The sequence below is a fragment of the Exophiala aquamarina genome (genome assembly GCF_000709125.1).
Source record: "Exophiala aquamarina CBS 119918 chromosome Unknown aczIA-supercont1.5, whole genome shotgun sequence".
NCBI classification, from domain to species: Eukaryota; Fungi; Ascomycota; class Eurotiomycetes; order Chaetothyriales; family Herpotrichiellaceae; genus Exophiala; species Exophiala aquamarina.
This window is the reverse complement of record NW_013550583.1, coordinates 1,562,115-1,578,608: the sequence shown is the minus strand read 5'-3', so window position 1 is coordinate 1,578,608 and position 16,494 is coordinate 1,562,115. Positions and strand designations below refer to the sequence as shown.

At 48.2% G+C, this 16,494-nt stretch overlaps 5 protein-coding genes across 5 annotated transcripts; 2 read left to right on the top strand and 3 right to left on the bottom strand.

The window, feature by feature from the left end:
* Positions 1-748: 748 nt before the first annotated feature.
* Positions 749-7,112, bottom strand: A1O9_07228 (uncharacterized protein; the record flags this gene model as incomplete). The annotated part of the gene is made up of 2 exons (XM_013404174.1): positions 749-6,559; positions 6,657-7,112. The coding sequence occupies 2 exons, from the start codon at positions 7,110-7,112 to the stop codon at positions 749-751; spliced, it is 6,267 nt and encodes a 2,088-aa protein (XP_013259628.1).
* A 1,248-nt stretch (positions 7,113-8,360) lies between these two features.
* A1O9_07227 (uncharacterized protein) lies at positions 8,361-9,249 on the bottom strand (the record flags this gene model as incomplete). Its single annotated transcript, XM_013404173.1, has 2 exons — positions 8,361-8,950; positions 9,021-9,249. 2 exons carry the CDS (start codon positions 9,247-9,249, stop codon positions 8,361-8,363), a joined length of 819 nt encoding a protein of 272 aa, XP_013259627.1.
* A 593-nt stretch (positions 9,250-9,842) lies between these two features.
* On the top strand, positions 9,843-11,235 carry A1O9_07226 (uncharacterized protein; the record flags this gene model as incomplete). The annotated part of the gene is made up of 2 exons (XM_013404172.1): positions 9,843-10,808; positions 10,864-11,235. The coding sequence occupies 2 exons, from the start codon at positions 9,843-9,845 to the stop codon at positions 11,233-11,235; spliced, it is 1,338 nt and encodes a 445-aa protein (XP_013259626.1).
* Positions 11,236-12,078: 843 nt separating this feature from the next.
* Positions 12,079-14,017, top strand: A1O9_07225 (uncharacterized protein; the record flags this gene model as incomplete). The annotated part of the gene is made up of 4 exons (XM_013404171.1): positions 12,079-12,329; positions 12,380-12,650; positions 12,698-13,040; positions 13,086-14,017. The coding sequence occupies 4 exons, from the start codon at positions 12,079-12,081 to the stop codon at positions 14,015-14,017; spliced, it is 1,797 nt and encodes a 598-aa protein (XP_013259625.1).
* A 288-nt stretch (positions 14,018-14,305) lies between these two features.
* Positions 14,306-16,134, bottom strand: A1O9_07224 (uncharacterized protein; the record flags this gene model as incomplete). The annotated part of the gene is made up of 2 exons (XM_013404170.1): positions 14,306-16,035; positions 16,089-16,134. The coding sequence occupies 2 exons, from the start codon at positions 16,132-16,134 to the stop codon at positions 14,306-14,308; spliced, it is 1,776 nt and encodes a 591-aa protein (XP_013259624.1).
* Positions 16,135-16,494: the final 360 nt, after the last annotated feature.

Here is a 16,494-nt window from a genome sequence, read left to right as displayed (position 1 = left end):
TCTCTCGATCGACGATCAATCACCTGTAACTCGCTCAGTGCCGCCAAAGCGGCGCAGACCTGCAGACGAGCACGCCGTGCGAACCGATGCGAAAATCGGAAGCACGTCTGCGAAAGGGCTCGCTTGAATATCCTTTCACAAGGTCCACGCGGGCAGTTTAGAAGCTTGTGCAAGACATTTGGCCAAGACAGTGGTTGTTAGAGTCACTTGCCTTGTGCAAAAACCGACCTTTCTAGGAAAATACTAGGATAATCCCCGTACAGGAGAAGCAGACAGCGGAGCACTATGCAAGAAAATTTTCATCTGATAAGATAAGATCCAATCAACTTCCAAGATTTCAAGAAATCGTGGAGCCGTAATTTGTTTTTCCCTTAGCCGAAGAAAATGTGTCGGAGGCGAATTGAACGGTCAAAAAAGGGAAATGGGCATTCCAAGTATTGCTAAGCTTCCTATTAATGGAGCTTGAACGTGCCCTGCTTCATGGTGGATCAAAGCCCCGTGGATCGATGATAAGATGAGAATTGTCTATCAAATCTTATCGTAGTCCGGTCGCCAAAAACAGGGGTGCATCTCCGACCAGCAGCCGATTGGGTCTCCCCTGCCAGAACATACACTAGCGGTATTGCGCTTTTCGCAGCGTATTCATCGTATTTGGGGGTCGTGTAATCTACCTAGACGATATGAAATATACCAAAGTTACGGTTTGTGTGTAAGCTATGTATCAATAAGACCATTGTATTCTAGATATCTAAGGCACATCACTCCACTCTCTGATTTCGCTGCGCTCAAGTAAAGGATCTTGGGTTGGCAAAGTAATAAGTTCCTCAATAGTCGCAATGAGCTGATCCAAAGTCGCTTGTATGAACGCTGGCTCCCTCTCGCTGCCAACTATGCCCACATGCGTCCTGCCCTCTCGAACAAACGAGGCAATCTTCAACGGATGGCTAGCATCACCATGTGGATTCAAGACATCCACGTTGCAACTTGTCCCAGCAAAAGGCATGCTGTCAAAGTCTTCGAAGTCTTGATGATGAACGATAGAGTTGTAGAATCCGCTCTGTGATGGCCACTTTGTGCATTGCTTGAATATCTTCTCGAAACCGATGAAGTCGTAGGCCGCAGACTCGGCGATCTGCCCCTGGACAAAGCCAAACAGGTCTCCCGCGGTCCACTCGGGCTGGAAGGGCACCCTGACGGGAGTAAATTGATAACATGGGCCCATAACGCCCTCAATGTCCCCCGCATCAATGTTATGTCCAGTAGTAATGGTACCGAACAGCACATCTAAGACTTTAAGAAGACGAGCCAATGTCAGCGCCCATGAAGCAGCGAGTAAGGTCGCTACTGTGATGTTAGATGGGCGTTGAGAAACCTCCACCGAGGTCTCCAGGAATATTGATCTATCTGCAGCCTGCCCCGAGCCTCCGCTAAGGACAGACATTGAAGAGCAGTCCAGAAGATTGCGCCAGTAGCTGAGCGCCTTTGATTCAAGGACACTGTCGCGTGTTTGAGCAATGTACGCTGAGAACGGTTTGATTTCGGTAAGGGGGTTTCCAATGTAAAGTCTCTCCAAGTCGCGCAACAGTCTGGGTAAGGAGCTGCCATCATATTGGGCGTGCGACAAGCCCATGACGAGGCACTTGCATCCATCTCGGCCCTCCACATATATGAATCTGAGGAAAGAGGATCCTAGTTGGAAGTTCGATTTCGAGTCCGCCATGCAATGATCCTTGACATATTCCTCAAGATCTCTGTCGGTTCGGTAAGTTTGAATAAAGACATCAAGATGCTGTAAGACAACTTGATAGAATTTCGAGTCGTGCTCGGCAAAGACTGTGCGAAGGATCTCGTGAGACTTGACCAATTCATCACATGCGTGAAGCAAACAATCTCTGTCAATCTCCTCGTTAAAGAATAACATTGTATATTGCACGGAGGTTCGCGGTTGCTGGATTGTTGCCCTGATGTCTAGAGCTTGAGAACTGGTGACGGGAAGGAGATCTTGAACAGACCAATCAGCATTTTCAAGTTGAGGTCTGATAACTTCAAGAAGCGACTTCACGTTTACGTGGCTGATTGTGGAGAATGCTTCGTAAGCCTGAATAGCTTTTGGAGATGTTTCCTCCTTCAGCACTGCAGCAGTGTCGCGAAGGCGCATGTTCTGGAAGATATCGGCCACAGACAAAATGTACCCTTGAGCACGGAGGTTTGAAACCAATCTCATAGCCAGGACAGAGTCACCACCCAGGCGGAAAAAGTTGTCATCGACATCAATCTTTTCCTCCTCCATTCCGAGGATAGTTGCCCATGAAGCCCGGACAGTATTCTGTGCTTGGGTCAGGACCGCTGATTTCGAGCTTATTGCCCATGCCTCCTCCAGGTGTTCTCGAAGCTGAGTGAGCACAATCGGCGGAATACTTAAGTTTAGTCGATTTTGTAGGGTTGGAATGAACTTCCCTACTCCAAGAGGAAGTTTACTTATGGCAAGATAAGTGTAGGGGACCATGGACGGTGGCAGAGTGTCTCGAACTGCTTTGTGGACATCTTTAAGTGCCGAAGCAAGGCCAAAATCTATCGAGCCCCAGACTGTTACATCAAAGCATTCCGACTCAGATACTCTGTAGTTCGTCCTGATATCAGCCTCTGAAGAATGCTCAGAAGATTGGTGCTCGATAAAAATAACCAATTTATCGTTTGGGTCGCTTCCGTCATTTTCAAGGGTTAATGGAACCACCGCGGCCGCGGCGCGGGCGGAATCCGGAAGATGTTTGATGATACAAGAACCAAGTCTTGCAAGATCAACAGCGTGGCCTCGAATTGGGGCGACAGTCTCTTTTCGCCCAATGAAAGTCAGTTGGCCACTCCCTTCCAGTCGCACCAGATCCCCAGTCGCATGTAATTTGCCTGTTCTACCAGCATAAGTAGAGCTCCCGGCAACAAGCCAATTTGGGGCCTCAACGCCATTGTCAGGAAGAAGAGCTCCCTCAAGCCACAGTTCGCCGATGCAGCCAATTGGCGAGAGCAACGATGGATTCCTTGGATCACAGACCCAGGAAACAATGGCAGGAGGATACCTAGATCCTGCTTTTATGTCTCCAGGCGCTCGCAGCCGCGGCAATGGCTGGTCCAAAGCCATCGGCGGAGTCTGATTCCAGTGCCAGATCTGGTCCAGTTCCGTCGTTGGAATGCATGAGATTTCACCTATAGGCTTTGACATTCCTTGATTGAGGCTGTGACATGTTGCTTCCAGTTGGATAAGGATCCGTCGCATTTGGGGGACCTCAATCAGACTGCTGTCAAAGCTTGCGCAGACTCTGATAGTGCATTTTCGGATACCAATCGCTATCATGAGCGGGTATGGATTGAAATGCAGAGCTTCACGTACAACATCCCCTTTATCAAATCCAAGCTCACTAGCTTCATATTCTGGTTCAGGCTGAATCACAAGACCAGTACGGGCTTCACACGCATATAACGCATCAGGGCTGACCTTCCTGATATTTTGCATTCCATAATGTTGATATGGGATGCGAGCCATCATGTCTTGCTGTACAGTTTGAAGATATGACTGTCCTGAAACACTGCGATCAACATGAGTACGGATCGGAATGGTTGCTATCAATGGCCCTTGGATGCTTTCAACTCCCACAAGCTGTATGTCGCGGCCAGTGAGAGTCTCGCCAAATACCACATCATCGCTTCCCATGTACTGCGAAGCGACAAGCGCCCATGCGCCTCGAATCAAACTTGCCGTCGTAAAGGGTGATGCATTGTCTTTTGTTGCTTCGAGGGAGAATTGATGCTCGAGTACGGAGTCCGGAGTGGGCAAGTAGTCTCTGAACGGGAGCTCTGGGAATTGATTCCCTACTGCACCCTCCAGTTCCTGTTGCCAGAAGGTTTGAATAGCACCTTCATCTGTAGCTTTCACATAGTTGACGAAATCTCTCATTTGAGCCCCGGGATCAGTACTACCGCCGTTCAAGGCCTCGTGGACCATTTTCAAAGTTAGAGATTCAGACCATCCGTCGTAGAGAACGTGGTGCACAGTCCAGACCATATATCGATTCTTGTTTGTGGGTTCATCAATGATAGCATATCGAACAAGGCTTTGCCCGAGACCAATCGCCTCCTTCTGATCGTCTTCGAGGTATTGGTTAAGGTCGCTCCTATGTCTCCATTGAATCTTTTCTTGAACCACGACCTGGAAAAGCCCGGGTTGCTGGAGCTGGACCAAACGACTTCGCAGAATTGCACTTGCAGCAATCACCGACTCCCATGCTCCCTTCCAATCGTCCGTACTGATGTGATCTGGAATACGCGCAACCCGCTGGGCAATATAGGGCTTAGAAGCTTTGATAGAAAATGTAAATAGCGCTTCCTGCGTTGCAGTGCAAGGGTAAATGTCTTCAATTGCTGATGCTTCAAGTTTACATGATTGCGATGCTTCAGCACAAGCACTTTCAGAAGCCGAGGAAAGCATGGAAAAGGGTGGGACTTCGGTCTGCGTGCGAATACTGAGAGTCCGAACTGTGCTTGCCATCGTTGAGAGAGTAGGATGAAGAAAGACATTGGCGACGGTGAGGGAGATTGATTGAGATGTACAATGGGAAACTAGCTTCATTGCCACCACGGAATCACCACCCAGGACAAAGAAATTGTCATCTGTCCGAATAGCTTTGTAGTCAATCTTTAGAACGTGGCTCCATGCCTGTGCTAGGTGTTCTTCTACCTCACTGAGTGGCTGATGGAGGGGATCAGTTGGGGTATTTTCGTCGAGCTGTCGAATGTCTATCGTACCTCCAAATTCTCGAAGCCGCTTGCGGTCAGTCTTGCCAGAAATTAACACGGGAATGAAGTTGACGTAGATGAATGCAGTTGGAATCATATACCTCGGCAGGACATTGGCCAATGTTGTATCAATACCGAGGAGAGCTTTGCGTAATCCTTCTTCTGGCGACACTCGTTGTAGTTCAATCTCATCTGATCGGCTTTTTGATTGAGAAGCAATGAAGCCTATGAGAGTAGGTTGTCCCGAAAATCCAAGCGGAGTTATCACTTCCACAATCACGTTCATTTCTGGTGGTAAATGGAGCTTAAGTTGGTACTCAATTTCGCCCAATTCGACACGTTGCCCACGAAGTTTGACTTGGCTGTCTTTTCTTCCAACAAATATGATTCCTCCAGACCCATCTGGATCATATTTTCCAAGATCTCCAGTCTTGTAGAGACGTCCTCTGCGTCCGTTGTACTGCTTGTGACCTGAAGTAAGCCATGGTGGATCTTCAATGAATGAGGCGGCGGTTTTGGCTGAATCGTTCAGATATCCCTGACCGACAATCGGACCGTCCACGATGAGCTCTCCGACAGCGCCGACAGGCATAAGTACTTCGTGGTCATTTGGGCACGTAATCCAGATCGCAGCTCCATTGCCTTTTCCGATGGAGATATAGTCTCTGCCAGTAGCTGCGCTACTATTGATTGTGCAGCCAATAGTGCACTCACATGGGCCGTAGCCGATAACGATTCTTGTGCTTTTGCCCCAGTGGTTGACATCTCGTGCTGTTGCTGCTTCTCCTCCCAGCCCAAGACAGCTAAGTGATGCAATAACATCAGGATCCAAGATACGAGCCACCGAAGGAGTTATGCCTGCATAGTTGACTGCCATTTTTCGGATAACTCCGTTAATATCATTCATTCGATCCTCATCCGACGGAATGCACAGGCATCCACCTCGCGAGAGGGTCAACAGCATACTGTCAATGCTAACATCAAAGGCATAAGAAGCAAAGTCAAGAACTCTTGAGCTTTCGGTGTATCCAACAGCCTCGGCTCGCGGGATAGCACTACTGGTGTATGTTTTGTGAGATATCATGACTCCTTTCGGCGTTCCAGTACTTCCAGATGTGAATATTATATACATTATGGTCGAGGTTGGGACCATTGCCAAAGCTGGAAGGACTCCAATGTCGAGGACTCCAGCTAGAAAGGTGTCGGCTTCAACGATGACTTTAATTCCATATGGCAAGATCGATGTTGCTAACGCTTCCTGTTTTCGTGATGCCACCATTGCTTTCCCATCAACCTGATGCGCCATATTTTGAAGACGTGCAAGTGGAAGGGTTGGATCCATGAGCACGAAGGTAGCCCCTATTTTCATGACAGCGAGTATCCCGACAATTGTCCAGCATGATTTCTCAAAACAAACAAGAACATAATCCGAAAGCTTGACACCGATGTCATGTAGTCTGTATGCTAAAGTCGTTGAGTATTGCTCAATCTGTTCATACGTTAAACCACCATCCCACGACGATATTGCTGTCATTTTGGGAGTCTTTCGAGCCTGTTCGGATATTATGTCGTGCATACAGACGTCATAAGAAGGTGGACGCGTGTGATTCCATCCCCAAATCTGGTCGAAGTCGCTCTCTGTTGGGAGCATTAGTTGTTCGACGGTGGAGCCAGGTCTTGAGATGCAAAGTCTGACGGTGTCAACAAATGAATTGATGTACTTCATCACTGTGTATTGCAGCATGTCTTCACTGTGGTATAGCGCACGAATCTGTACGCTGTCACCAGAAAATCGTACCTCCAGTTGAAGGACACCCTTTATCCGTAGCGTTAGCAGTTGAAGAAAATGGTGGGAAACTTTTGCTTACTTGCTCATCCAAATGATCAATAGTATGGGAGTGAGTGCTTAGCATGAGAGAGACAGGAGTTGATTTGTGCTTTGGAAAGCATGGGTGGTCGCAGCCGAGACGAGGAGAGAGATTTGCAACCATCACACCAATGGTTTCTTTCACATCCCTCATAAATCTCTCCGGTTTAAAGATTTTGATGTTGCGATCAGGTTCATAGCCAATTGCCAAACGATGATACGCCCAATCGAAAGAGACATCGTTATTCTCCCGTGTCCGTGAGAGAGTGCAGAACCATGATAGCAGTACTAGTTCAGCTCTTAAGTCAGAAAGATTGTTGTCCCGGTTGATGTCGAGACCAGGAATCTGGAATGAGTTGAAACCGTTTTCATCATCTCTCCCTGGGACTAGTTGATATTCAAAACCATATGTTGTTTGGGCATTTTGGTAGACAGCATCTGCTCCTATAGATCCCATGCTGCCAGGAGACTGATCACGCTGGTGACCAAGTTCGACTTATTGATACTGAATCAACGAATAGAGTATCCTGCCACTTCCAAGATCACGCAACTCACTGCACGGTATATGGTGAGCCAGTCAATATCTGACGTTCCCCTTTAGTGGCGAAAAGACTATCTAGCAAATGAGCTGATACTAAGTCGCGGTTGTTTGATTGATTCCAACCACTGGACGGAGAAGCAGCTTCGAGAAGTGCGGAATGAGGAGATATGACAACTCATAGAACCATCCAATTACGGAATCTCCTATGGGAAGTGCATCAGTAGTATACCGAGAGCACAGTGCAACTGATCAAATAGAGCGAAGACAATCCCGTGGGTCTCAACAGTGCCATCCCTGCAGGACCCCAGGATGTTGAAGGCGGAAATACCGTCTACGCAAACATAGAGATCTCTAACCACAACTGGCGTGTCTCAAAGTTTCCAGGCAGTATCGTTATACAGCTGGCAGGGATTCGGGTATGGTAAGCCAGCATACTGCATTCTAGGGAAAAATCAGTTGTATCGTGACCTGCTCGAGTCCTTTGCCTGATAGGTGACTTACAATGTGCTTAAACCAGCGTCAGACATGTGAATACCTCGAACAATGACTGAGACGTCTGATACCCGTAATGGACATGTGAAAACCTTGTCATGGGGACTGGCACTCCACCATTTCGAAGTGTTACGAGAGACACAGTCATTACATACGCCATGAAATACTTTAGTGCTTCAAGCGGGAGCCAAAAATGTGAAGCTTCGGTCGATCATGCTTCTTTGGTGCTTCCGTCCAGACGGTAAGCGGTGGGTTCGCCGGGAGATGAACAAACTTGTACTAGAGTGAGGTTACGATGCTCTCTCTGACGCGACATCAACAGATCCATCTTCTACCTTGCAAAAGTGATCCCCGTTGCTCTCGGCTCATATCAGGGTCTATGGTGACGAGACCTGGACCCTCTGTATCCATACGTATAGCTGTAATTCGTGTACCGTTGAATTCCGAATCAATCACGATCGCGAAGTCCACCGGGAACATGAGGATGTCATCTGATAAGATAAAAATTTTCACTGCGGGGACGCTTTGTTCAGGGAAGCAGGGCCTTCCCAGCAGGTGGCGTAGCCGAGAGTAGTGGAGCATCTGATTAGTTTAGATTAGATGCTCACATCCCACCCCCATGAAATTTTGTGCTTGGGCGTACCGTTAAGCATCGGGGAGTCGAGAATTTAATTACAGCTTTGAATTTGTCCACCTCGGCAGCCGTTTGTCCACAAAAGCCTGGATTCCTTCGGCGAAGTTTGAACCTAGCATCAAGTGAGGGTATGATTCTTCGGCTAGAGTCGACACGGCGTCCTCAACGCTGCCTGCTTCCCAGCTTAAGCGAATTCCACGCCTGGCGACGATCAACGCATCGGGGCTGTTTTTACACATTTCTTGTGCAATCTCGATGGCAACCCGGGCGACATCGGTAGCAGTATCGACCACTTGATTGACAAGGCCCCATTCTTCAAGCGTTTTAGCGCTCACACTCCTCCCCGTCAGCACGAGTTCTGAGGTTCTTTGCAGTCCAATGGTGCGCGTTAGCCGTGGCAAGCAACCGGCCACAGGTACAATCCCTCGCTTCACCTCTGGAAGAGAGAATATCGCCGACGAGCAAGCTATCACAACATCACAATTGGCGACCATCTCAAAACCCCCTCCCATGCACATGCCATTTACGGCAGCGATAATGGGCTTTTTGCCTGCTCGACGCGGCAATCCAGCAAGACCCGGCGCACTCATGTCATTGACGACACCTGCTTTGTTCATGTTGTTCCACTCTGTTGATAGATTCTCGATCAGTCACTCTGAGCAACCACCACATGCTATGCTAAGCCTTGACAAGCTTACCTTGCAGGTCTGCCCCAGTACAAAACGCTCTACCAAAGCCGGTGATAATCCCGACCCAGAGACTTTCATCTTGGTCAAAGTGCTCCCAAATATCTTGAATTTGTCGGCTCGTAGCTTTGTCGATGCAGTTCAATTTTTCGGGCCTGTTAATTGTAACTTGGACAATGTGTTCTGATGGAAATGAAACATCCAAATTTTGAAATTGTAGGTTCCTCGATCTCAACGACATGGCAACGCAATTGTCAGGTCGTTGAAACGCAGTCGCACTCTATGGAAAGCTCAATCGCATCCTTCATCTCTCACCGTGCCTCTTATACGCTTTGTTGGCAGTGGTGTATTTGGTCTAATGAGCCCAGGCGCGATCGGCCCGGGCGGATACCTTTGACGGATTCAAGGCTTACTTGGCATGCAGAAAGCTTTCTCGGGGTGGTATCCCCTGAGTCTCGGTCATTTTATGCTTGTGGAAGTTGCATCTAATCCGAAGCGATACTAACTAGGGCAAACACAGAAGCCATGCATCATATGCCCGAATTAATTGACGCTCTCCGCATCGCACGACAACCCAGTGCAACCACGCTCACCTTCCCATACCATATCTGCCCAGATCTGCAGAAATACTTATATAGTTCGTGCTCACCCAGATTCGTTGACTCAGGCACAGTTGCGCTTGATTCAGCCAGAGTTGTTAACTCCAACAAAGGATATCGCTGTCCTTGAGTGACGTTGTGGGCAGTACCCATTGGCTTTGCTAGATTGCATTCTAGCCATTATCATTGCCCATCGCAGCGTTCCATTTTTACGTCAGATTCAGCATTTACGGCGATGGCATCCAACCGAATATTCACAACCGAATACCCGAAAGTGAAACTGCCTCACCCGTTCTTGAGCACATATCGAATAGAAACAGTGTCTACGACAAGACCCTCGAGACTGATACTCACCCTTGACGATAACTGCGCACCTGGGAAGCCACTACCTGAGCCACTGCATTCACAATCTCTTTCATGGTTTGATTTGGATAACAGATCAGGAGACAGACATCCAGCGCAAACTGATAATAGCTCCTGGGCACGAGCTTGTAGGAGTCCAAAGACCAGCTTCAAATGGACCGGAACCAATGCACCCTCCTTAGGTCAAATCTGGAACGTGATTCATGCAATATATCTCACTCATCCTACGCATGAATACTTCCGACTTGCTCTCGAGGGCAGGCAGAAGGATATTGTTAGAAATGAATTACTTGTAACCGGTCTAGGAATGGAACATCCAGAGCCATGGCATCTGAAGGAAAAGCCAAGTTTTGATTCTGATTGCTTGTTAATCCTTCGCAGTGCTTTCTGGCAAGGTGCTGCTTCTCCATTTGGACCACGTCCAATCTGGGTGGTTGGAGACGGTACAGACCAGAACATTCGCAGGCCTCTAGCCCAGTACCCCATTATGGCTGAAAACTATCACTTTACCATGAAGTTCCCAGAGGAACGAGTTTACATCCGTCATCCAATACGTCGACCGAAGCCACATCCAGGGTCAATCGCATACAGTCGATATATTCCTGAGCTTGACGAGCACTTCTCACTCGAGGTGGTTGACTGGGAGAACTTGGATCATCTACAGTTATTCAATAAATGGCAGAATGACCCTCGTGTAGCACAAGGCTGGAACGAAACTGGAACTCTCGAGCAACATCGCCAGTATCTGAAAAAACTCCAATACGACCCCCATGTACTGTGTTTATTTGGACGATTTGACGATGTTCGATTCGCCTACTTTGAGCTATATTGGGCAAAGGTATTGTTTGCTAACCACATCCTCTGGCCCGCAAATACTGACATTCTCTTCACAGGAGGATCACTACGGCGCGCATTACGACGCTGGAGACTATGACCGCGGGCGCCATTCGCTCGTAGGAGACGAAACCTTCCGAGGGTCAAAACGAGTTAATGCATGGTACTCTAGCTGCATTCATTATGTCTTTCTAGACGATCCAAGGACTGCAAATGCTGTCGGAGAACCAAAAGCCACAGGATCAACTATTTTGTCTTACGAAAACGCACAGGGCCTGGTCATCGGCAAATATATTGACCTTGGGCACAAAAGGTCCGTTCACTCAATATCAAGTCGCGAAAAATGGTTTCAGCTTTGTCCGTTGTTCTGGGATGGGCGGGATCGCCCTTTGGAGTCCGCTGATCGCGCAGCATGGAATGCAAAACTGTGAGGGTTCACTTCACTATTTATCTCTCACGAAGATAGAGGGCGGGTTCACAAGGGATACACGGGCGTGGCATCTGAGAAATTGGAAGATGTTGGTTCCATGACTTCGTGGAAAATTGCAGATTAGTTCCCACGACGTGGCGATGTTTGAACCAAGTGACGCAATTCAAACTCTTGGTTCCTCGATATAAAAGTCAGGACACCGATGGGACAGAACTGCAGGAAAGGAAGAGCGGCAATTCCAAGACCACGTTGTACTATTCGTTCCATCAATACTAGCTCCCTTTTATCGAGAACCAATTGGTGAATAGTGTGGGGGTCACGATAACATTATTCAGGAAAATTTGCTTCGTGTGATGTTTGAGCTCGAATTGCAATGTCGACGTGACGTTCAGGGTCCAAAGCAGCCTAACCAGGATGCACACAAATCACGCCATGCACCAGAAACCTCAACCCATATCGTTAGTTCCTTACAAGACTAAAATTCACCTCGTAAAGTTACCAGCAGAAGCTTCAGGCCGTAACCGATCCACCCATCCTGTCAACAGGGGTCTGCGCGCAGTCATACTGATTCAAACATGCGTAGTGGGTCGAACCTTGGCGGGATCTCGTTAGTAGCGTCTCTCGCGTGGAGGGTCCGATGACCGGATGCATACAAAAGCGCCACCAATTAGCGCCCTGGTGGGCACCAAGATTGTTCCGTCAGCATGTGGGAGGTAGGGAAAAGCACTGGTGGGTAGGATCCAATATACAAAAGCATGTCCCAGCCGAATTTGCGTCGAAATCGTTTAGCCCATCCCTCCTTCGGCAGCTTGTGGTGCCCTGAGAACACGTGGCGACTCCCACTATGTCGATTCTTTCTAGGCTCCGACCTGGATTTCGTCGAACGTCAACGGATCTCAACAATGACAATCCGGCGACAAAAGATGCCAACCCTGCTGAGAAGGCTCCTGAGACGAACACAGAGGCTGCTGTTGCTGAAGATGGCGATGCACAAGCCAATGCTCTCCCTAGCGAGGATGCGCAGCGAGGTGTCCGCATGGTCGAGGCAGTGACATTGACTTGGTCAAAGTGGTCTTTGATCGCTATTTTCATCAAGTATGATCGCGCCCTCATATATCGATCAAATGGGTACTGACATTGCTTAGTATGTGGTTTTTGTACTTCGTGAATGCCTTCCAGTCATCGATCTTGAACAACCTTACACCATATGTAACCAGCGACTTTGAAAGTCACTCCTTGCTCACGGTGATCTACATTGTATCGTCTTGCATGTCCGCTGCGTCCTATATTCCAATCTCGAAAATTCTAGATCTGTGGGGGCGTGCGGAGGGTTTCGTGATCATGGTCAGCTTCGCGACTCTTGGTTTAATCCTGATGGCATCCTGCCATAGCCTGGGAACATTCTGCGCAGCTCAGGTTAGTTAGCCACCATTTTAGTATAAGGGTTTCACTAATGTTAAAAGGTGTTCTACTCCATTGGTTTCGGAGGCATGATCTACAGCGTGGACGTTATTACAGCCGACGCGACGAAATTAAAAAATCGAGGATTGGCTTTTGCCTTTACATCGTCCCCGTACATGATCACCGCGTTCGCTGGTCCTAAGGCGTCGGAGGGATTCTACGACAATATTAGTTGGCGATGGGGATTTGGCGCCTTTTCGATCATCTTACCATTTGTCGCCGCACCTCTGTTCTCTATTCTCAAGTTGAACCTTCGAAGGGCTGAAAAGGAAGGCAGATTGGTCCGACGAACTACAGACCGCACAATCTTGCAAAGCATCCTGCACTATGCGATGGAGCTTGATAGTATGTATAGTTCTCCTAATTGAGGCCAGCTGCTAACGTCTAAAGTTCTGGGGGTCTTCCTCTTCGCCGCTGGTCTAGTGATTTTCCTGCTTCCATTCTCATTGGCCGATTCGGCCCCTAATGGATGGAGCACGGGCTATATCATTGCAATGATAGTGCTTGGAATTGTCCTTTTGGTAGCATTCGGCCTGTATGAAGCATATTTGGCACCGCGACCGATGCTTTCCGTCAAAATTCTCACCAACCGTACGGTTATCGGAGCTTGTCTACTATGCTTCAGTTACCAGGTTGCCTACTACTGCTGGGCCAGCTATTTCACCTCGTTCCTTCAGGTCGTGAATGGCCTTTCTATTTCTACTGCTGGATACGTCAGCAGCACTTTTGATGTTGTTTCGGGATTCTGCCTTTTATCAGCCGGGTTTATAATCCGGAAAACCGGGTATTTCCGGTGGCTGCTCTTCATCGCAGTACCATTGTACGTCTTTGCTCAGGGCTTACTCATCTACTTTCGCCAACCCAATCGCAACATTGGATACCTGGTTATGTGCCAGATATTCCTCTCCATGGGTGGCAGTATCATCATCCTCTGTGAACAACTGGCTATACTTGCAGCAGGAGACCACCAACACGTCGCAGCACTCCTTGCACTGCTCTATGTCGTGGGCAATATTGGAGGAGCGGTTGGAAATTCAATTTCTGGAGCCATCTGGACCAACACCTTCGCCAGAGCTCTTGCACGATACTTGCCTGAAGATGCTCAGTCGAGCATTGGGGATATCTACAGCAGTCTTGAAACTCAACTCTCTTACGAGTGGGGTTCGCCAGAGAGAATTGGCATACAGAATGCATATGCGTATGCTCAGCAAAGAATGCTTATCGCAGGAACTGCCATCATGGCTCTTTGCTTTATCTGGATTTTCCTCATCAGGAATCTCAACCTAGCCAAGATTCACCAGACAAGAGGCAACGTTTTCTAAGCGAGCCAGCTACCAGCGGATCTAAAGATAACACCAGAAATACTTCAGCACATTCACTAATACTATGCCTACTAATTAATACCTTTTGTTTCCCATACCTTGTCTGCACAGTGTTGCTCCTTTATCGTCCGGATCCAAAGATGTTAGTTCTTGTACCACATTTAAGTGTACATCCCGAACTGTAGGCGTTCTGGCTTCTTCGTACCTTTTTGAATGGAAGGACAGCTCGCTGGAATGTTAAGAAATTTAAAAAGGGGAGTATACATCTATTCTTCTTAGATAAATCCACTACAGTCCATATGTCTCAGCAATCTTCTTCCATCCTATTTGGCCTACCAGATATGCTGTTGACTGGGTATGGTTACTTTGCGTTGTTAGTTCATACGCCCTAGACAGTTCGAAGGAGGCATACCTGGTTATGATTGGGCAAACGCTGAGGTCGACCACACGCAGATTCCGAACTCCACGGACACACATGTCTGAATCCACTGGAGCCGTTTGATCTTCCGGCCCGCCCATCCTCGTAGTGCCAACAGGATGCAAGACCGACATGACATCGCGCCTGATGAACTCCAATACATCCTCCTCACTGTCTGTTTTGGGAGTGTGGAAGTCGCTCCTGATGTGCTTTGAGAGAGTCTCGGACTTCACAAATCTCAGTACTTCTCGAGTCGCATCAACAAAAGTTTTCCTATCGTATGGATGGGATAAGAAATTCACATCAATCAGAGGCATGGCGGCGGGATCCTTCGACTGAAGAGTGACGCTGCCTCGTGACTGGGGATTCATCAGCATTACACATATTCCAATCGCGTCCTCCCCATGTGTTTTATCCCAGACACTAGGAACATCGCCTGCTAGGAACACTTCAAACTGGGGGGTATCTGCTTGGTTGATCCACCTTTGAGCTGTCGGTTCAAGCTTCTCCAGCTCTTCCTTGGAGTATCGTTCAGGGTCAAGCTTTAGAAATCCAGCTAGATTGCCAAGGCTTCGAACCGCATCATGGCCGGTGTGATCTTGTAACCACTGTTTCCGGGAAGCCAGTACTCCTTCATGGTTGCTTTGAAAAGCAATACGATCTGATAGGTCGGATGAGCAGCCCCATCGCATCGCAATATAATTGTGGTCAATAAGATCTTTCCCTACCCTCGGGCTATTGACCAGACATGGAATGCCTAGAGCCTGAAGCTCTTCTTCGGGGCCGATACCGCTGAGCAGGAGAATCTTCGGTGTATCGATACTTCCTACGGACAATATAGTCTCCTTTCTCGCCCGGATTTCTTGTCCGTTAGCCAAGATAATCCCTGCTGCATGCGGCATGCTCTCTCCAGGACTTGTTTCCAGTATAATTCTTCGTGCTACTGCGTTTGTCCAAATGGTCAGGTTGGAAGGCCGAGCATTCAGGAATGCAGTCGAACTTGTGGTCCTGGACCCTTTGTATGTTGTTGTAGTCACGACTCCGACTCCGACTGGATCTCCAGAATTCTGATCTCGGTTGAGAGGCCAACCAAAGTTCAGAGAAGCTCGCATCAATAGGTCTCCCCCTAGTGGCCATTGTTTTCGGGCGAAAAGTTCTAAACCAAGGGGTCCGTCATGACTGTGTGCAGTCTCATCCAGCTTCACCCATTGATTTTCATCATTGTCATCCTCGAAAGAAAGGTTTTCGATCTCTTTATAACGCTGAAGAACGTTTCCCCACTTGTAAGCTTCATCACCAACAATCTCAGCCCATGTGTTATAATCTGAAGCGGATCCCCGAATGTAGCCCATAAAGTTTGCAACACTGGAGCCTCCAAGACCTTTCCCACGAAGGTAATCCAAGACTCGACCGCCAAGGTGTTTCTGGGGTGTCGTTTTATACTCAACTCGAATCTCGGGATGGCGATAGACGCTCTTGAATCTGTCACTTGGAACGTACAGTTCGTCGCTCTTGTTCTCTCCTCCTGCCTCAATCAGCAAAACAGTCGGATGGCTTTCCGAATTTGCGATTCTCGAGGCGACAACTGCGCCACTGTTACCTGTATCTCCTGTGAGTTATGCCAAAGGCGAGCTTGTGACAGTCGAAGCTTACCTCCACCAACCACGATAAAGTCATAATTGTCGGAGTAGGAACCCATGCTCAATTCTCAGAAAGTCGGCATGGAGCGCACAATTTTGTGAGTCCCAATAACTGTTTATACTTGTTCTCTCTGGCATTCTGGGAGACCCAGACGTTAAACTCCGCAAATCGGGATGTCGCTCATTGAAAGTCATGTAAATACAAAGGTTTCGGGTGCTCTCTCCAATTCACAAAACTTTAGCAATATCCCGGTCATGCGAACGCAAATCTCCCTCTAATAGCCCACCCTTCTAGGTCGTGAACTAAATGCTTGGCTATATGCCGGTCACATGACTGTTCCACTCTGTCATTGTCCGTTCTCGAGTGGAAGCTGAATATCCAATCAACACCGCACTAATCTTTGAAAGAGATTGAATGA